General features: G+C 37.8%; 1 protein-coding gene across 5 annotated transcripts in view; it reads right to left on the bottom strand.

Moving 5' to 3' along the window:
- Window positions 1-14,684, bottom strand: part of RPS6KC1 (ribosomal protein S6 kinase C1) — a 221,614-nt gene extending 206,930 nt beyond the window's left edge. The window contains exon 1 of one of the 5 annotated variants that reach the window (XM_067728978.1): window positions 14,444-14,684. In XM_067728978.1, the coding sequence (XP_067585079.1) occupies window positions 14,444-14,548 (105 nt within the window). In that variant the 5' untranslated portion in view covers window positions 14,549-14,684. Of the gene's footprint in view, window positions 1-14,098; window positions 14,209-14,443 lie in introns of those variants that run through there. The other 4 variants (XM_067728975.1, XM_067728976.1, XM_067728977.1 and 1 more) reach the window with 4 other exon arrangements.
- Between the last annotated feature and the right edge of the window lie 2,824 nt (window positions 14,685-17,508).

Here is a 17,508-nt window from a genome sequence, read left to right on the forward strand (position 1 = left end):
GACATGATACTATACATAGAGAATCCTAAAAATGCCACCAGGAAACTACTAGAGCTAATCAATGAATTTGGTAAAGTTGCAGGATACAAAATTAATGCACAGAAATCTCTTGCACTCCTATACACTAATGATGAAAAATCTGAAAGAGAAATTAAGGAAACACTCCCATTTACCACTGCAACAAAAACAATACAATACCTAGGAATAAACCTACTTAGGGAAACAAAAGACCTGTATGCAGAAAACTATAAGACACTGATGAAAGAAATTAAAGATGATACCAACAGATGGAGAGATATACCATGTTCTTGGATGGGAAGAATCAATATTGTGAAAATGACTATACTACCCAAAGCAATCTACAGATTCAATGCAATCCCTATCAAATTACCAATGGCATTTTTTACGGAACTAGAACAAGTCATCTTAATATTTGTATGGAGACACGAAAGACCCCAAATAGCCAAAGCAGTCTTGAGGGAAAAAAACGGAGCTGGAGGAATGAGACTCCCTGACTTCAGACTATACTACAAAGCTACAGTAATCAAGACCATACAGCACTGGCACAAAAACAGAAATACAGATCAATGGAACAGGATAGAAAGCCCAGAGATAAACCCACGTACCTATGGTCAACTATGCTATGACAAAGGAAGCAAGGCTATACAATGGAGAAAAGACAGTCTCTTCAATAAGTGGTGCTGGGAAAACTGGACAGCTACATGTCAAAGAATGAAATTAGAACACTCCCTAACACCATACACAAAAATAAACTCAAAATGGATTAGAGACATAAATGTAAGACCGGGCACTATAAAAGTCTTAGAGGAAAACATAGGCAGAACACTCTTTGACATAAATCACAGCAAGATATTTTTTGATCCACCTCCTAGAGTAATGGAAATAAAAACAAAAATAAACAAGTGGGACCTAATGAAACTTCAAAGCTTTTGCACAGCAAAGGAAACCATAAACAAGATGAAAAGGCAACCCTCAGAATAGGAGAAAATACTTGCAAATGAATCATAGGACAAAATCTCCAAAATATATAAACAGCTCATGCAGCTCAATACTAAAGAAACAAACAACCCAATCGAAAAATGGGCAGAAGACCTAAATAGACATTTCTCCAAAGAAGACATACAGATGGCCAAGAAGCACATGAAAAGCTGCTCAACATCACTAATTATTAGAGAAATGCAGATCAAAACTACAATGAGGTATCACCTCACACCAGTTAGAATGGGCATCATCAGAAAATCTATAAACAACAAATGCTGGAGAGGGTGTGGAGAAAAGGGAACCCTCTTGCACTGTTGGTGGGAATATAAATTGATATAGCCACTATGAAGAACAGTATGGAGGTTCCTTAAAAAACTAAAAATAGAATTACCATATGACCCAGCAGTCCCACTAGTGGGCATATACCCAGAGAAAACCATAATTCCAAAAGACACATGCACCCCAATGTTCACTGCAGCACTATTTACAATAGCCAGGTCATGGAAGCAACCTAAATGCCCATCGACAGGCAAATGGATAAAGAAGTTGTGGTACATACATACAATGGAATATTACTCAGCCATAAAAAGGAACAAAATTGGGTCATTTGTAGAGATGTGGATGCATCTAGAGACTGTCATACAGAGTGAAGTAAGTCAGAAAGAGAAAAACAAATATCATATATTAACGCATATATGTGGAACCTAGAAAATGGTACAGATGAACTGGTTTGCAGAGCAGAAACTGAGACACAGAAGTAGAGAACGTATGGACACCAAGGGGGGAAGCAGCGGGGGTGGGGGTTGTGGTGGGGTGAATTGGGAGACTGGGATTGACATATATACACTAATATGTATAAAATGGATGACTAATAAGAAAAAAAATAAACATTAAAAAAAAAGAAAACTAAAAATAGAACTAGCATATGATCCAGCAATCCCATTCCTGGGCATATACCCAGAGAAAACCATAATTCAAAAAGATACATGCACCCCAATGTTCACTGCAGCACTATTTACAATAGCCAGGACATGGAAGCAACCTAAATGTCCACCAACAGAGGAATGGATAAAGAAGATGTGGTATATATATATATATATATATATATATATATACATATATATATATATATGTATATATATATATATATACATATATATATGTATATATATATATATATACATATATATATATGTATATATATATATACACAATGGAATATTACTCAGCCATAAAAAAGAACAAAACAATGCCAGTTGCAGCAACATGGATGCAACTGGAGATTATCATACTAAATAAAGTAAGTCAGAAAGAGAAAGACAAATACCATGTGATATCACTTATATATGGAATCTAAAATATGGCACACAAACGAACCTATCTACAAAACAGAAACAGACTCACAGACAGAGAGAACAGACTTGTGGTTGCCAAGGGCGAGGGAGGTGAGGGAGAGAAGGACTGGGAGTCTAGGATTAGCAGATGCAAACTAGTACATATAGGATGCATAAACAAAAAAGTCCTACCGTATATTATAGGGAACTATATTCAATATCCTGTGATAAACCATAATGGAAAAGAATATTTTAAAAAGCATGTCAAGAAAAAAAGAGACTTTCCAAATGTGGAAGAGAAAAAATAAGATATACAGAAATGTAAGGCTACACTATACTGAACATTTCCCACTGTGGTGATTAGGTTAACCAAATGGTACATCCATCAGTGTAATGCATGCAATCCTGACTTTCAGACATCTCACCTTCATAAAATCCATACTTTCATATAAATATACTGACACCTTTAAACTGCATTTCATATACACACACAAACTCTGGCAAGAATAACAGGTATCTCAAAGCGTCCAGCTCACATAGGCAAGCATCCACTTACCAAACTCAACCTCCCTCCCACTCCATCACCTGCATCTCAGCTCCTCTCTCTCTTTTCCCTGCAGAGCTGCAGGGGTCACTGGTTGGCAGGAATATTTGGGCTAGTTAATCACTTGCCAGCCAGGTAGTCAGGACCCAAGAAGCAGCACCTGCACAAACCATAATTAGATATTTTACAACATTTTTTTAGTACTCTGGAGTAAAAGAACTCCAGATAAGATAGATAAGTCAATGGGAAAAATTTTAGACATTCAACTTTCTAATAAGTTCTTATGAAAGTAATATGTTGAAAGTAAGAAATACTTTCTACATTATTAAAATCTCAAAATCTAAAGGAGAATAAAAGAAACTATCACAGCAAGTGACCTTTGTATACTCAATAAATGTTTCCTAAAGCTGCTTTTCTCACTTCAAATTTTACCAATTATTATAGCACTACTCTCCGGTAAACTATTTTCCAATCAAAGTTCAAGGAAAGTAAAAATCCTTAATGTTAAAGTTAATGTAAAAATCCTTAATATTAAAATCTTCATAACTGAGCATGCAAGTTGTCAATAAACAAGGTGAAAACAGGAAAGGTTTACAGTTTTTAAAACCTGATGTCAATAAAGAGATTTTAGATATGACACTAAAAGCCCATTTTTCTTCCATAAAAGAAAAATATGATAAACTAGACTTCACCAAAATTATCAATAAAAATTTTTCCTTTGTGAAAGACACTGTTAAGACAATGAAAAGATAAGCTACACACTGCGAGAAAATATTTACAAACCACATATCTGACAAAGAATTATATTCAGAACAAAAGAAGAACTCTCAAAACTCAACAGTGAGAAAACAAACTACCCACTGAAAAAATGGGCAAAATATGGTCTCAGTAGGTTAAGTACTCTATGATTCTCTTTATAAGACATTCTCAAAAAGACAAAATTATAGTGGTAGAGAGTGGATCAGTAGACTAAGGGGTGCCAGGGACTAAGGCGTGGGGAGAAGAGTGTAAAACAGGGAAAGCAGAGGGAGTTTTTGAGGCTGATGGAACTGTTATGTTTCCTGATTATGGTAGAGAATATATGAATCTATTCATGTGTAAAGATTCATAGACTTATACAACAAAAAAGTCAATTCTACTGTTTGTTAACTTAAAAAGTAACACAAAGGAAAATATTGCCTCTTTCCAGCCTTCTCTCAAATCCCTACTATAGTGCAGGCTCTGTGCTAGGCACTAAGAACACAAAGTTAAAAAGACAAGAGTTTGCCCTCAGAGGGGGAGGCAAAAAAGCACAATATGATACAGGCTTTAATGGAGGAATATACAATACACACAGAGTTCCACACTTAAGAAAGGCTTCCTGTAGAAATCAAAAGCTTTACAGACAAGCAAAAGCTAAGAGAATTCAGCACCACCAAACCAGCTCTACAGCAAATGCTAAAGGAACTTCTCTAAGTGGGAAACACAAGAGAAGAAAAGGATCTACAAAAACAAACCCAAAACAATTAAGAAAACAGTCATAGGAACATACATATCGATAACTACCTTAAACGTGAATGGATTAAATGATCCAACCAAAAGACACAGGCTCACTGAATGGATACAAAAACAAGACCCATATATATACCTTCTACAAGAGACCCACTTCAGACCTAGGGACACATACAGACTGAAAGTGAGGGGATGGAAAAAGATATTCCACGCAAATGGAAATCAAAAGAAAGCTGGAGTAGCTATACTCATATCAGATAAAATAGAATTTAAAATAAAGATCGTTACAAGAGACAAGGAAGGACTATACATAATGATCATGGGATCAAACCAAGAAGAAGCTATAACAATTATAAATATATATGCACCCAACATAAGAGCACCTCAATACACAAGGCAACTGCTAACAGCTATAAAAGAGGAAATCGACAGTAACACAAGAATAGTGGGGGACTTTAACACCTCACTTACACCAATGGACAGATCATCCAAAATGAAAATAAATAAGGAAACAGAAGCTGTAAATGACACAACAGACCAGATAGATTTAATTGATATTTATAGGACATTCCATACAAAAACAGCAGATTACACTTCCTTCGCAAGTGCGCATGGAATATTCTCCAAGATAGATCACACCTTGGGTCACAGATCAACCCACAGTAAATTTAAGAAAACTGAAATCATATCAAGCATCTTTTCTGACCACAATGCTATGAGATTAGAAATGAATTACAGGGAAAAAAAACATAAAAAACACAAACACATGGAGGCTATACAATACGTTACTAAATAACCAAGAGCTCACTGAAGAAATCAAAGAGGAAATCAAAAAATACCTAGAGACAAATGACAACGAAAACGTGACGATCCAAAACCTGTGGGATGCACCAAAAGCAATTCTAAGACAAAAGTTTATAGCTATGCAAGCCTACCTAAAGAAACAAGAAAAATCTCAAGTAAACAATTTAACCTTACACCTAAAGGAACTAGAGAAAGAAAAACAAACAAAACCCAAAGTTAGCAGAAGGAAAACAATCATAAAGATTGGAGCAGAAATAAATGAAATAGAATCAAAGAAAACAATAGCAAACATCAATAAAACTAAAAGCTGGTTCTTTGAGAAGATAAACAAAATTGATAAATCATTAGCCAGACTCATCAAAAAAAACAGGGAGAGGACTCAAATCAATAAAATTAGAAATGAAAAAGGAGAAGTTACAACAGACACCGCAGAAATACGAAGCATACTAAGCAACTAACATACAACTAGCATACAAGCAACTAACTCTATGCCAATAAAATGGACAACGTGGAAGAAATGGATAGATTCTGGGAAAGGTATAACCTTCCAAGACTGAACCAGGAAGAAACAGAAAATATGAACAGACCAATCACAAGTAATGAAATTGAAACTGTGTTTAAAAATCTTCCAACAAAGAAAAGTCCAGGACCAGATGGCTTCACAGGACAATTCTATCAAACATTTAGAGAAGGGCTAACACCCATCCTTCTCAAACTCTTCCAAAGAACTGCAGAGGAAGGAACACTCCCAAACTCATTCTGTGAGGCCACCATCACCCTGATACCAAACCAGAGAAAGATACTACAAAAAAACAGAATTACAGAACAATATCACTGATGAATATACATGCAAAAATCCTCAACAAAATACTAGCAAACAGAATCCAACAATACATTAAAAGGATCATACACCATGACCAAGTGGGATTTATCCCAGGGATGCAAGGATTCTTCAATATATGCACATCAATCAATGTGATAACCATATTAACAAATTGAAGAATAAAAACCATATGATAATCTCAATAGATGTAGAAAAAGCCTTTCACAAAATTCAACACCCATTTATGATAAAAACTCTCCAGAAAGTGGGAATAGAGGGAACCTACCTCAACATAATAAAGGCCATATACGACAAACCCACAGCAAACAACATTCTCGATGGTGAAAAACTGAAAGCATTTCCTCTAAGATCAGGAACAAGACAAGGATGTCCACTCTCACCACTATTATTCAACATAGTTTTGGAAGTCCTAGCCACAGCAATCAGAGAAGAAAGAGAAATAAAAGGAATACAACTTAGAAAAGAAGAAGTAAAACTGTCACTGTTTGCAGACGACATGATACTATACATAGAGAATCCTAAAAATGCCACCAGGAAACTACTAGAGCTAATCAATGAATTTGGTAAAGTTGCAGGATACAAAATTAATGCACAGAAATCTCTTGCACTCCTATACACTAATGATGAAAAATCTGAAAGAGAAATTAAGGAAACACTCCCATTTACCACTGCAACAAAAACAATACAATACCTAGGAATAAACCTACTTAGGGAAACAAAAGACCTGTATGCAGAAAACTATAAGACACTGATGAAAGAAATTAAAGATGATACCAACAGATGGAGAGATATACCATGTTCTTGGATGGGAAGAATCAATATTGTGAAAATGACTATACTACCCAAAGCAATCTACAGATTCAATGCAATCCCTATCAAATTACCAATGGCATTTTTTACGGAACTAGAACAAGTCATCTTAATATTTGTATGGAGACACGAAAGACCCCAAATAGCCAAAGCAGTCTTGAGGGAAAAAAACGGAGCTGGAGGAATGAGACTCCCTGACTTCAGACTATACTACAAAGCTACAATAATCAAGACAATATGGTACTGGCACAAAAACAGAAACAGAGATCAATGGAACAAGATAGAAAGCACAGCAATAAACCCACGCACCTATGGTCAACTAATCTATGACAAAGGAAGCAAGGCTATACAATGGAGAAAAGACAGCCTCTTCAATAAGCGGTGCTGGGAGAACTGGACAGCTACATGTCAAAGAATGAAATTAGAACACTCCCTAACACCATACACAAAAATAAACTCAAAATGGATTAGAGACATAAATGTAAGACCGGGCACTATAAAAGTCTTAGAGGAAAACATAGGCAGAACACTCTTTGACATAAATCACAGCAAGATCTTTTTTGATCCACCTCCTAGAGTAATGGAAATAAAAATAAACAAGTGGGACCTAATGAAACTTCAAAGCTTTTGCACAGCAAAGGAAACCATAAACAAGACGAAAAGACAAACCTCAGAATGGGAGAAAATATTTGCAAATGAATCAACGGACAAAGGATTAATCTCCAAAATATATAAACAGCTCATGCAGCTCAATACTAAAGAAACACACAACCCAATCCAAAAATGGGCAGAAGACCTAAATAGACATTTCTCCAAAGAAGACATACAGATGGCCAAGAAGCACATGAAAAGCTGCTCAACATCACTAATTATTAGAGAAATGCAAATCAAAACTACAATGAGGTATCACCTCACACCAGTTAGAATGGGCATCATCAGAAAATCTACAAACAACAAATGCTGGAGAGGGTGTGGAGAAAAGGGAACCCTCTTGCACTGTTGGTGGGAATGTAAATTGATACAGCCACTATGGAGAACAGTATGGACGTTCCTTAAAAGACTAAAAACAGAATTACCATATGATCCAGCAATTCCAGTACTGGCCATATACCCAGAGAAAAGCAGAATTCAAAAAGACACATGCACCCCAATGTTCACTGCAGCACTATTTACAATAGCCAGGTCATGGAAGCAACCTAAATGCCCATCGACAGACGAATGGATAAAGAAGTTGTGGTGTATATATACAATGGAATACTACTCAGCCATAAAAAGGAACAAAACTGGGTCATTTGTAGAGATGTGGATGCATCTAGAGACTGTCATACAGAGTGAAGTAAGTCAGAAAGAGAAAAACAAATATCGTATATTAATGCAGGTATGTGGAACCTAGAAAAATGGTAAAGATGAACCAGTTTGTAGGGCAGAAGTTGAGACACAGATGTAGAGAACAAACGTATGGACACCATGGGGGTAAAACCGCGGTGGGGTGGGGATGGTGGTGTACTGAATTGGGCGATTGGGATTGACATGTATACACTGATGTGTATAAAACTGATGACTAATAAGAACCTGCGATATAAAAAAACAACTAATACTAAACTTTCTTTGGGTTATTTGTATGGAAATATGTTAATATAAATGTTTCAGACATTACATGAAATTTCTAAAAATCTTATATGTTCTGGTATAATGTTATAAGTCATAATTCTAGTTATTACTTTAAAATGTATATCTCAGAAATAACTAAATTTCCTTGTCAATTGCATTATTATGAACTTTCATCAAATCTTTAACCATGGTCATTTTTAAGTCTTTTGTCATTTACAGACTGTTCTGGATGTACTCTGATGCTTTCGCCAAAATTTTCCTATAAAAGGGTTTCATCTTCAAGGAATTCATGGAAAAGACTCTGACAAGTACAGGTTTCTGGTAACTGACTATACTGCTTAACTGAATGAATAAGCATTTTCAGAACTCTAATGGAAAACTAATGAATTAATAAAAGTGCTAACAAAAGATCAAGAGGAAAAAAAATTAATTACATGGCACTGAGTGAACTGATGAGGATGATTATAATTTTTGTGACTTTTTGTTTGAATAAAAAAAAAAACCCACCAGGACTCAGAGGCAAAAAATATACAAATCAGTTTTCACTGCAAAGTAAAGGAACTGTTACAGTGGAGGATTACTGGACTGAATGTCAATGTTATGACATAGTATGAGTGTGTCTCGTGTTTGGTAATTGCAATCATTGTTGCTTTTGTTGTGGTCATCCATTTACAATGCTTGGTGTCAGTTTATTTATCTCTTGTAAAAATAAAATACAGTGTGTGTGTGTGTGTGAGTTGTGGGGAAAAAAAAAAGGAAACGTTTAAATTCCTGATTCTGGTTTTGCACAACTGTATAATTAATGGTGATGATCATATTATAAGGGCAGATTTATATGTGTGGGGGAGGTAGTGGTGATGGGGAGGCCCAAATAGAAATTACAAATAAAGGAAATAAAATTCAAAAAGGCTTCCTGTAGAACACAAGGCAGGAGCTAACACTTCAGATGAACAGGGACTGCCAAGACAAAAGGAAAGAGCATTCCAGACAGAGGAAACAGCATCTAACAGAGAGGTATTGAAGAATGCAGGGTACCAGCATACTTAGAAAACTACAAATAATTATCTTCCCAAGCACAAGCAGGCCATACAAGAATGTGCTCAGGAACTGAAAGCAGCTTCCCTCTAAGCAATACAAATAGGGCCTGAATATGAAGATTTGGAAATAGCAGCTTTCAGATTCGAGTCAAGCTGAGTACTTCTATTCATTCCTTGCTCCCCTTTGTTCACATCATCCTAATCACTGTAGTATACTTGCATCTATCACTTTTGCCAAGCTACAGTACAGCCACAGCCTCTAACGAAATATGTTTAGGTATTCAGCACAGCACTGGGATTAAAAACCCAGTCTACCAGGGTTCAAATCTAGACTCCATAATTTGCTAGTTGTGTGACCCTAGGCAAGTTACTTAACCTGTCTGTGCTTCAATTTTCTCACAATAAAGTGAGAATAATAATTGCAGCTGCTCATCAGGCTGCTATGAAAAATGTACTAATTTATATAAAGTGCTTAGAATAGAGCTTGACTCATAGAAAGCACCACAGAAGTGTCTGCTATTAATACTCAGTAAACATTAGCTATGTAAAATAAAGACATGTAATTCTCACAGTTTGAAAACAAACCCAAATTACTTTAAGTATGTGCAAGACCTGCACACTGAAAACTAGAAAATATGGTTCAAATTAAAGAGCTAAATACATGGAAGATGTGCGCTCATGGATCAGAAGATTCAATACTGTTTAAAGATATCAATTCTTCTGAAATTGATCTACATTCTCAATGTAATCCCAATCAAAATCTGGGGAGGCATGTTTGTAGAACTTGACAAGCTGTCTCCAAACTTTTTATGAAAATGCAAACAATCTAGAATAGCCAAAACAATTTTGAGAAAGAAAAAGAAAGAGGACTAAGACTACCAGATTTCAACTTAGTATAAAGGTATAGTAAACAAGGCTGTGTGCTATTAAGAGAAATAAAAGCCCACATTTGTACAGAGACTTGTATATACATGTTCATAATAGCTGTATTAACAGCCAAAAACTGGAAACAACCCAAATGTCCATCAACAGGTGGATGGATTAATTGTAGTATAACCATACAAGGGAATACTGGTCAGCAATAAAAGAGAATAAAAATACACAACATACGGGACTTCCCTGATGCCGGAGTGATTAAGAATCCACCTGCCAAGGCAGGGGACACGGGTTCAAGCCCTGGCCCGGGAAGATCCCACATGCCATGGAGCAACTAAGCCCGTGCCCCACTACTGAGCCTGTGCTCTAGAGCCCGCAAGCCACAACTACTGAAGCCTGCGCACCTAGAGCCCGTGCTCTGCAGCAAGAGAAGCCACGGAAATGAGAAGCCTGCGCACTGCAACAAAGAGTAGCCCCGGCTCGCCGCAACTAGAGAAAGCCCGCAGCAACAAAGACCCAACGCAGCCAAAAGTAAATAAATAAAAAATAAATTCATTAAAAAAAAATACACAACATAGATGAATCTCAAGTAATCATACTGAGTTAAAGAAGTTGGATCCCTCCCCCCCAAAAAAGCACTGTATATGATTCCTTTTATATAACATTCTAGAAAATACAGCCTAATCTACAACGACAGAAAACTGACTAGTGGTTGCCTAGGGACAGGGGGTGGGGAGAGCGGACTGACTGCAAAGGAGCATGAGGGAACTCCTGCAGTGATGTCTGTGGTGGTTACACAATTATAGACATTTGTCAAAACTAAACAAACTATATACACTTAAAATTGGTGAATTTTGCCGTATATAAATTACGTCTCAATATAAACAACATAAAGTCATAAGGCAAACCATCTTTTAAAAATAAAAACATACCTTTTTCTTTCTATATTCATGAAAAGAATACAGGCAAGAATTACCATTCACTTAATACTGTTGAGAAATCTGTATTACATTATGAGAATTTTGTAACCTTAGCATGATGATACAACCAAAAACACTGCTAATGGTTCTTTCATATCTGTGTCTCCTTTAACTAAAGACTCAATGGAATTCTACAAGAGAATTTTCCAATCCTGAACAGAAGTACTTATTCTAGTTGAAAATTAATAAGCAACACAGAGTTTAACTAGGAAATCCATTAGCAAGCTTGTAACTGGCCATAAGGTTATCTAAGCCTGACAGGTTCCAGAGAATTGAGGGGAAAAAAAAAAGTATAAAGGAGATTTAAGAACATGAAACAGCTCTTATGCTACTCAAAATTTAGCAATGCTACTCCGCATGATTCTAATTCTACTCCTACATAAAGAACCCTGCAAGGATCAAGAATACAGAGATTGTTCCTTAAAGCTAGAAGTCAGTCAGTAATAGGAAACATAAAGAAGACATTTTTATCTTATGAAGTTCTCTCAGGGGAGCACTACTTACCTGATTAATTCTCCTGAGTTAAGCTGTTTTTCTCCTTAAGTCTCAAAAAATAACAAATATTTTGCTTATTTTATAATACTGTGGTTGTCTTTTAAGTATATATCAGTATTAACCCTCAATCCTTAAAATTAGAAAACAAAATCTTTACAATAAGTAATAAATGACGTAAATATTTACAAGGAGAAAAAAAGGCAGTGTAAGCAATTTCCAGTTAAACAACCAAAGCAATACGTAGCATGCATATTATATGGATTTGGTTAGAACAGGCAATGTGCTACGTTATCTTCTAATTTATGCTGTCATATAAGTTAGTTCACAGCTTAAGATATTTAAGATCTCAATTAGGTTAACCTTTCCTTTTGTAAATCAAGAATACAAGTAATAATCATACTCAGTGTTTCCTATTCAAGTTCCACACACATTCACACCTTCAGGCCTTAATGGGCTCTATTCCTTCTACCTACCCTTCTACCTACGATGCCCACCTCCATTTATCCCACCCATCTAGATCCTTCCCATCTCTCACCACCTATCTTAATTGGTACATGTTCCCTGATCCCTTGGGCCAGAAGCAATCTCTCTGTCTTCTAAAATCCCATAGCCCTTTTCTGTAGTCTCTTATGGCATTTAACACTTTCTATCCTGTACTACACTTCTTTAAGTCCAGTAAACACTTTTCTACTAGGAGTATCCTTGAAAGGAAGGTCCACACTTTATTCAGCCTTGTATCCCTAGGAGCACGTAGTGCCTGAAACTAAACATTTATTGGGTGTGTTTAGAGAAGAAATAGAGAGGAAAACGTTCAACAATATTTTTTTAGGCATTCTGTGCCCCACTGCCTTAGGAGATATAAAAGGAAACAAATATCAATGATAGAGACCTGCTCTAAATCTACTAAGAGACATAGACATGTAAAAAGATTAATACAATATAACTGTGATAAGTGTTATAATAAGAGATAAACAGGGTGCTGTGAGGGGAACATTACGTATGTTGAAGACTGTTCTAATTCCACAAACTATGTTAGGAAACCAAGTCTAGATTTTTGAAGGTCCCAAAGACTAGAAAGGTTTCAAGAGTGGTAATAATAAGAGCCCCCTTAATCTTAAAATATTTTCTTAACCTGAAACTAACACTCCACCTATATAGCAACCTTACTTGCAAACAGGGAGTAACAAATTTCTCTCTATTCTTGGTACAGCCCTCTGCAATAACCAGGCCTGGTCTTTTTATATTTACACAAATTTGCTCGTCTCATCCTCTCACACTTGTCTGAATTGTGCACCATTTCCATAAGGCATGTGCCATTCCCATGCCCCAAACTCTGCTTATCTAAATCTATTTAACCTTTAAGGTTCTTCTGAACGCCCACTTCCTAAGCTATCATCCAAGATTACTACATCCCCCAAATGTATATTGTACCATTACTGCTATCTATACCTCTCTCTCTTTTTTTTTTGTGGTACGCGGGCCTCCCACCGCCGCAGCCTCTCCCGCCGCGGAGCACAGGCTCCGGACGCACAGGCCCAGCGGCCACGGTTCACAGGCCCAGCCGCTCCGCAGCACGCGGGATCCTCCCGAACCGGAGCACGAACCCGTTTTAACAATTAATGATAATGATAAAGTTAATTCTTAACATTTTATACAACTTGGAGTTAAACAGAACTGATCTCAAACCCCATTTGTGCTACCACCCTGCAACGTGAAGCTGGGCAAGCCACAACACTCTCTTGAACCTTAGTTTCCTCATTATTAAAATTAGTATTAAATTGGGTGATGTGTACAACATGCCTAATATACACATACATTCCTACTACATACATGTATATAGATATTTAATTTTAATATTCTTATTTTATATTTAATACTCATATTTAACGTTATTACTATTATTTTCCAAGAAGGGAGATGCAAACTCTCTCTAAAACTCAAGGCAAGAGCAATGAAACATGAACAAAGTGGGTACTAAAAACTGGATCAATTAGTTGATGTAAAGGAGCCTCACAACTTTTAAATGTGCCCTCAAGACAACTCACACAAGACACCGTCAGCAGAATTTCTCATGTCTTCTACTGAAAACCATGAAAAACTCAGAGGCAGAAAGACATAGATAGAGGTCTTACGATGGTGGCCCTACCACTTACATACTTCCCAAGAGTTTATCTTCCTCAGTGCAACCCTGAAGCTGTATAAAAGGTCAAAGGAAGAAATATCTTCTTTTACGTAAATCAAATAGTACATAAATTTAACATTTTTTTAACCTGCATTATCCCTCGGAGGCAAGCAAAACCACTTCTGCAAATTTCAGCCTCAGAAGAGAAAGTCCAAGTGGGATGGGGCTGAATCATCAATTTAAAATGACCAACGTTTGCCCCACCCTGGAATGGGGACACTACCGCGACCGTTTCCAGCGTTGTCCGGGACATCCCACGCTCTGCCCCCACCCCATCCTTCCTTAAGTCCTCACCTCGGACGCCTGTCCCGGCACTAGGCGCAGCCAGTCCCACCCTCGGCTCTGACCCGATGTCAGGCATCCCCACACCAGGGTCCACACGCGTCTCTCGTCCCAATTCAGACTCTTACTCCACCCAGACAACTGCACTCACCCGGGCGGTGACCTTATACACCGTGTAGCCCCTCGGGTGTCGCTGGGGCTCGGTGACAGTGTAGAAACGGGCCAGGTCGGCACCCCGCTCTCGGGGAGAGGTCATCCTCCCGCCGCCTCTGCCGCCGCCGCTTGCCGGGGACCATCAGTGCAACCCGACACCGCCGCGGCCCGGATTTTCTAAGTAGTGGCCAGGCGGCGAGAGAGCGGTAGCTCGGCTGCGGCGCCTCTGCCGCAGGGCTCTGCTTCCGGGTTGGCGGGAAAGCTTCCGGGTCAGGCCGGGGCGCCAATTCTGGGGAAGAAGTGGTTTCACCTGAGATACGGACCCTAATTAGGGCCTGACCCTGGCTAATGGGCTGGAATCAGGCAGTAGAACTGCCTGTAACGGGATGGAGGGATACCCGAGCCTAGCATCTTCTTTCCTTCTCTACTGACGACCCATCGGTTTAAATACCCACAACACCTGAACTCTCTGCCCGACATAACTCTTACTTCTTTCTAAGACAAATCCCGTAAACCTGTGCATATGTCTTTATACCACCACAGCAAGCTCCCAAATGTTAAAAAAAAAAAAATAGAGCCTGCTTGTTAGAGTTTTACAAGGATTAAGCTGCGACCCACTACAGTAGCCCACTGACAGTAGGCCCTGTGGGGAATTCAAGCTGGGGAAAATTAGGACGTATTCCCTGCTTTGGGTATACTAACCCTTAGATAGTTAAGATGCATATCCAAGGGAAATTTTCACAGGTTCTTGCACCTTTCCATACATAGAAAAGCACTAAAATCATTAACTTGAGATAGCTGTTCTGTGTGATTAGCAGTAATCTTTTGATGCTTGACTTCATGTTTTTCCCAGCAAAAAAAAAAAAAATCATATATAACCTGGCTCCTCCCTTACCTCTTTGGAGCAGTTTCTCAGAGCTATCTGAGAGGCTGTCTCCTGAGCTATAGTACTCAAAGTGGTCCCTGAATAAAACTGAAACTCATTATTCTCACATTGTGCATATTTTTTAGTTGACACAGCCCTATATCAGTTTTAAACGTCATCCCTTCATGTTCTAAAAGCTGGAATCTGTGTCTGGCTGGGGAGGTCGGGTTGGGGAGTGGGTGGGAATCACCTGACCTCAGAAAGCTACTAGGAAGATAGAGTTTCCTATCTCAATTCCTTGCTATCCACTGCTTGGCAATTATTCTACCTTACTTTGATCAAGATTTTCTCTTTCCCCCATAACATTCATTCCAAGCATTTGCCATTCTCCTCAACTCTCTATTCCTCTATGTCTTGCCTCCCTACCCTTTGGCCCCTCCTGCTTTACAGGAGGAAAAAAGTTCTTAGTACCAACCCCTCCATCTTGACACATTTCTATACAGACATATCCCTACCTCGTTTTTCAGGACTAATCACTCTTCCTGTGCCCTGATATCCATCCTCATTGGCAGACCTAAAGACATTGTTCCATCGATGACATCCCAACTCTGCTCTCTGTACCTTTGATCTATTCCTTATCACTGGCTCCTTCTTCTCATCCCATGTATGCCTAAATCTATCTATCATTCATTCATTAAACCTGAATTCACCACCTACTATATGCCAGACATCATGCTAATTAGGCATTGGAGTTACAAAGTCCCTGCTCTTAAGAACCATCTAGTAAGAAAAAACAGAGAACAATTAAACTATATTGTTATAAATAGTATAACATGTATATATGGAGTGCTACAGAGCACATCTAATTAATATTGGAAGATTAGCTAAGGTTTTTCTGATACAGGGGAAACTATGGCTGAATCTTGAAAGAGAGATAGGAATTAGCCAGGCAGAGAAGAGAATAAAGGACATCATTCATGTTGTCTTTTCCCCTGCTTCTTTCTTTCTCCTTCCCCTCTTTGTCAAAGTTGTTTAAGTTGTTTTCAAAGTAATCTGCATCAATAGTCGAATATTCATCACACATTCCTACATTCATGAATATCATACATTCATTCCCATATTCACTTCACTACTACACTGCTACTGTGAAACTGCTTTGAAAAAAGTTTCTAATGACCTTATCTTACCCAGTATTTCCAGACTTTGAACGTTTCTGATCATTTCCACCTTTTCAAAACTCTTCTATGTCCTTAGTATAGGAGTCAGCATTCTCTGGCTTTTTCCTTTTACACTCTGAGTCATTCACTCCTTTTCAATCTCCTTTGTTGATTTCTCCTCCTTCTGGGAAACTTTAATGTCCTTGTTCCTCAGAATTTTGCCTTTGATCCTTTGTTCTTTATTCCCATTGACTTACAAATCTATATCTCAAGGAGTATCTCTTTTCTAGGATTTGACATATATTCTGCATATATTTACCTATATATCCAAATACCACTAAGAAAAAAGATTAAAATCTGAGCTTTTTTCCCTCAAAAGCCTGTTCCTATCTCAATGACTGACTTATTCTCCATTTATTTACATTAGCCAGGAATCTAGAAATCACCCTTAGCAACTTCCTCTCCCACTTTCTCCAAATTTGTTTAATTCAGCAACTGTCATTGGTTAAAACTAAAAGAATGGAAAAAGATATATCATGAAAGCACTACACAGAAGACTTTAGAAGAAGACACATTACCAGGTATAAGGAAGAACAAAACTTAATGATAAAGGGTTCAATTTGAAAAGGAAAAAAAAAAAGTTGCCTGCCATTCCAGTTCTACAAGAATCAAGCCATTTGCCACTGCAGTTGCCCACTGACAGTGCACCCTGAGGGGAACTCAGGATAGAGAAAAACTGGAAACATTCAACAGTGCTTTGGATATACAGGCCCTTAGATAGTTAAGATGCATATCTAAGGAAAGTTTCAAATGATCCCAGATTCTTACATCTTCCCATACATAGAAAAACACTAAAATCATTAACTTGAGATGTTTATTCTTTGTGATTAGCAGTAACCTTTTGATGTGTGACATCATGTTTTTCCCAGCAAAAGAAACTCATGTATGTCCTGGCTCCTCTGTTACCTCTTTGGAGCAGTTCCTCACAGGTATCCTAGAGGTTCTCTCCCAGTCAATAGTCCTCAGTAAGGTCCTGAATAA

Source organism: Pseudorca crassidens, chromosome 2 (genome assembly GCF_039906515.1).
Source record: "Pseudorca crassidens isolate mPseCra1 chromosome 2, mPseCra1.hap1, whole genome shotgun sequence".
Lineage (NCBI taxonomy): Eukaryota > Metazoa > Chordata > Mammalia > Artiodactyla > Delphinidae > Pseudorca > Pseudorca crassidens.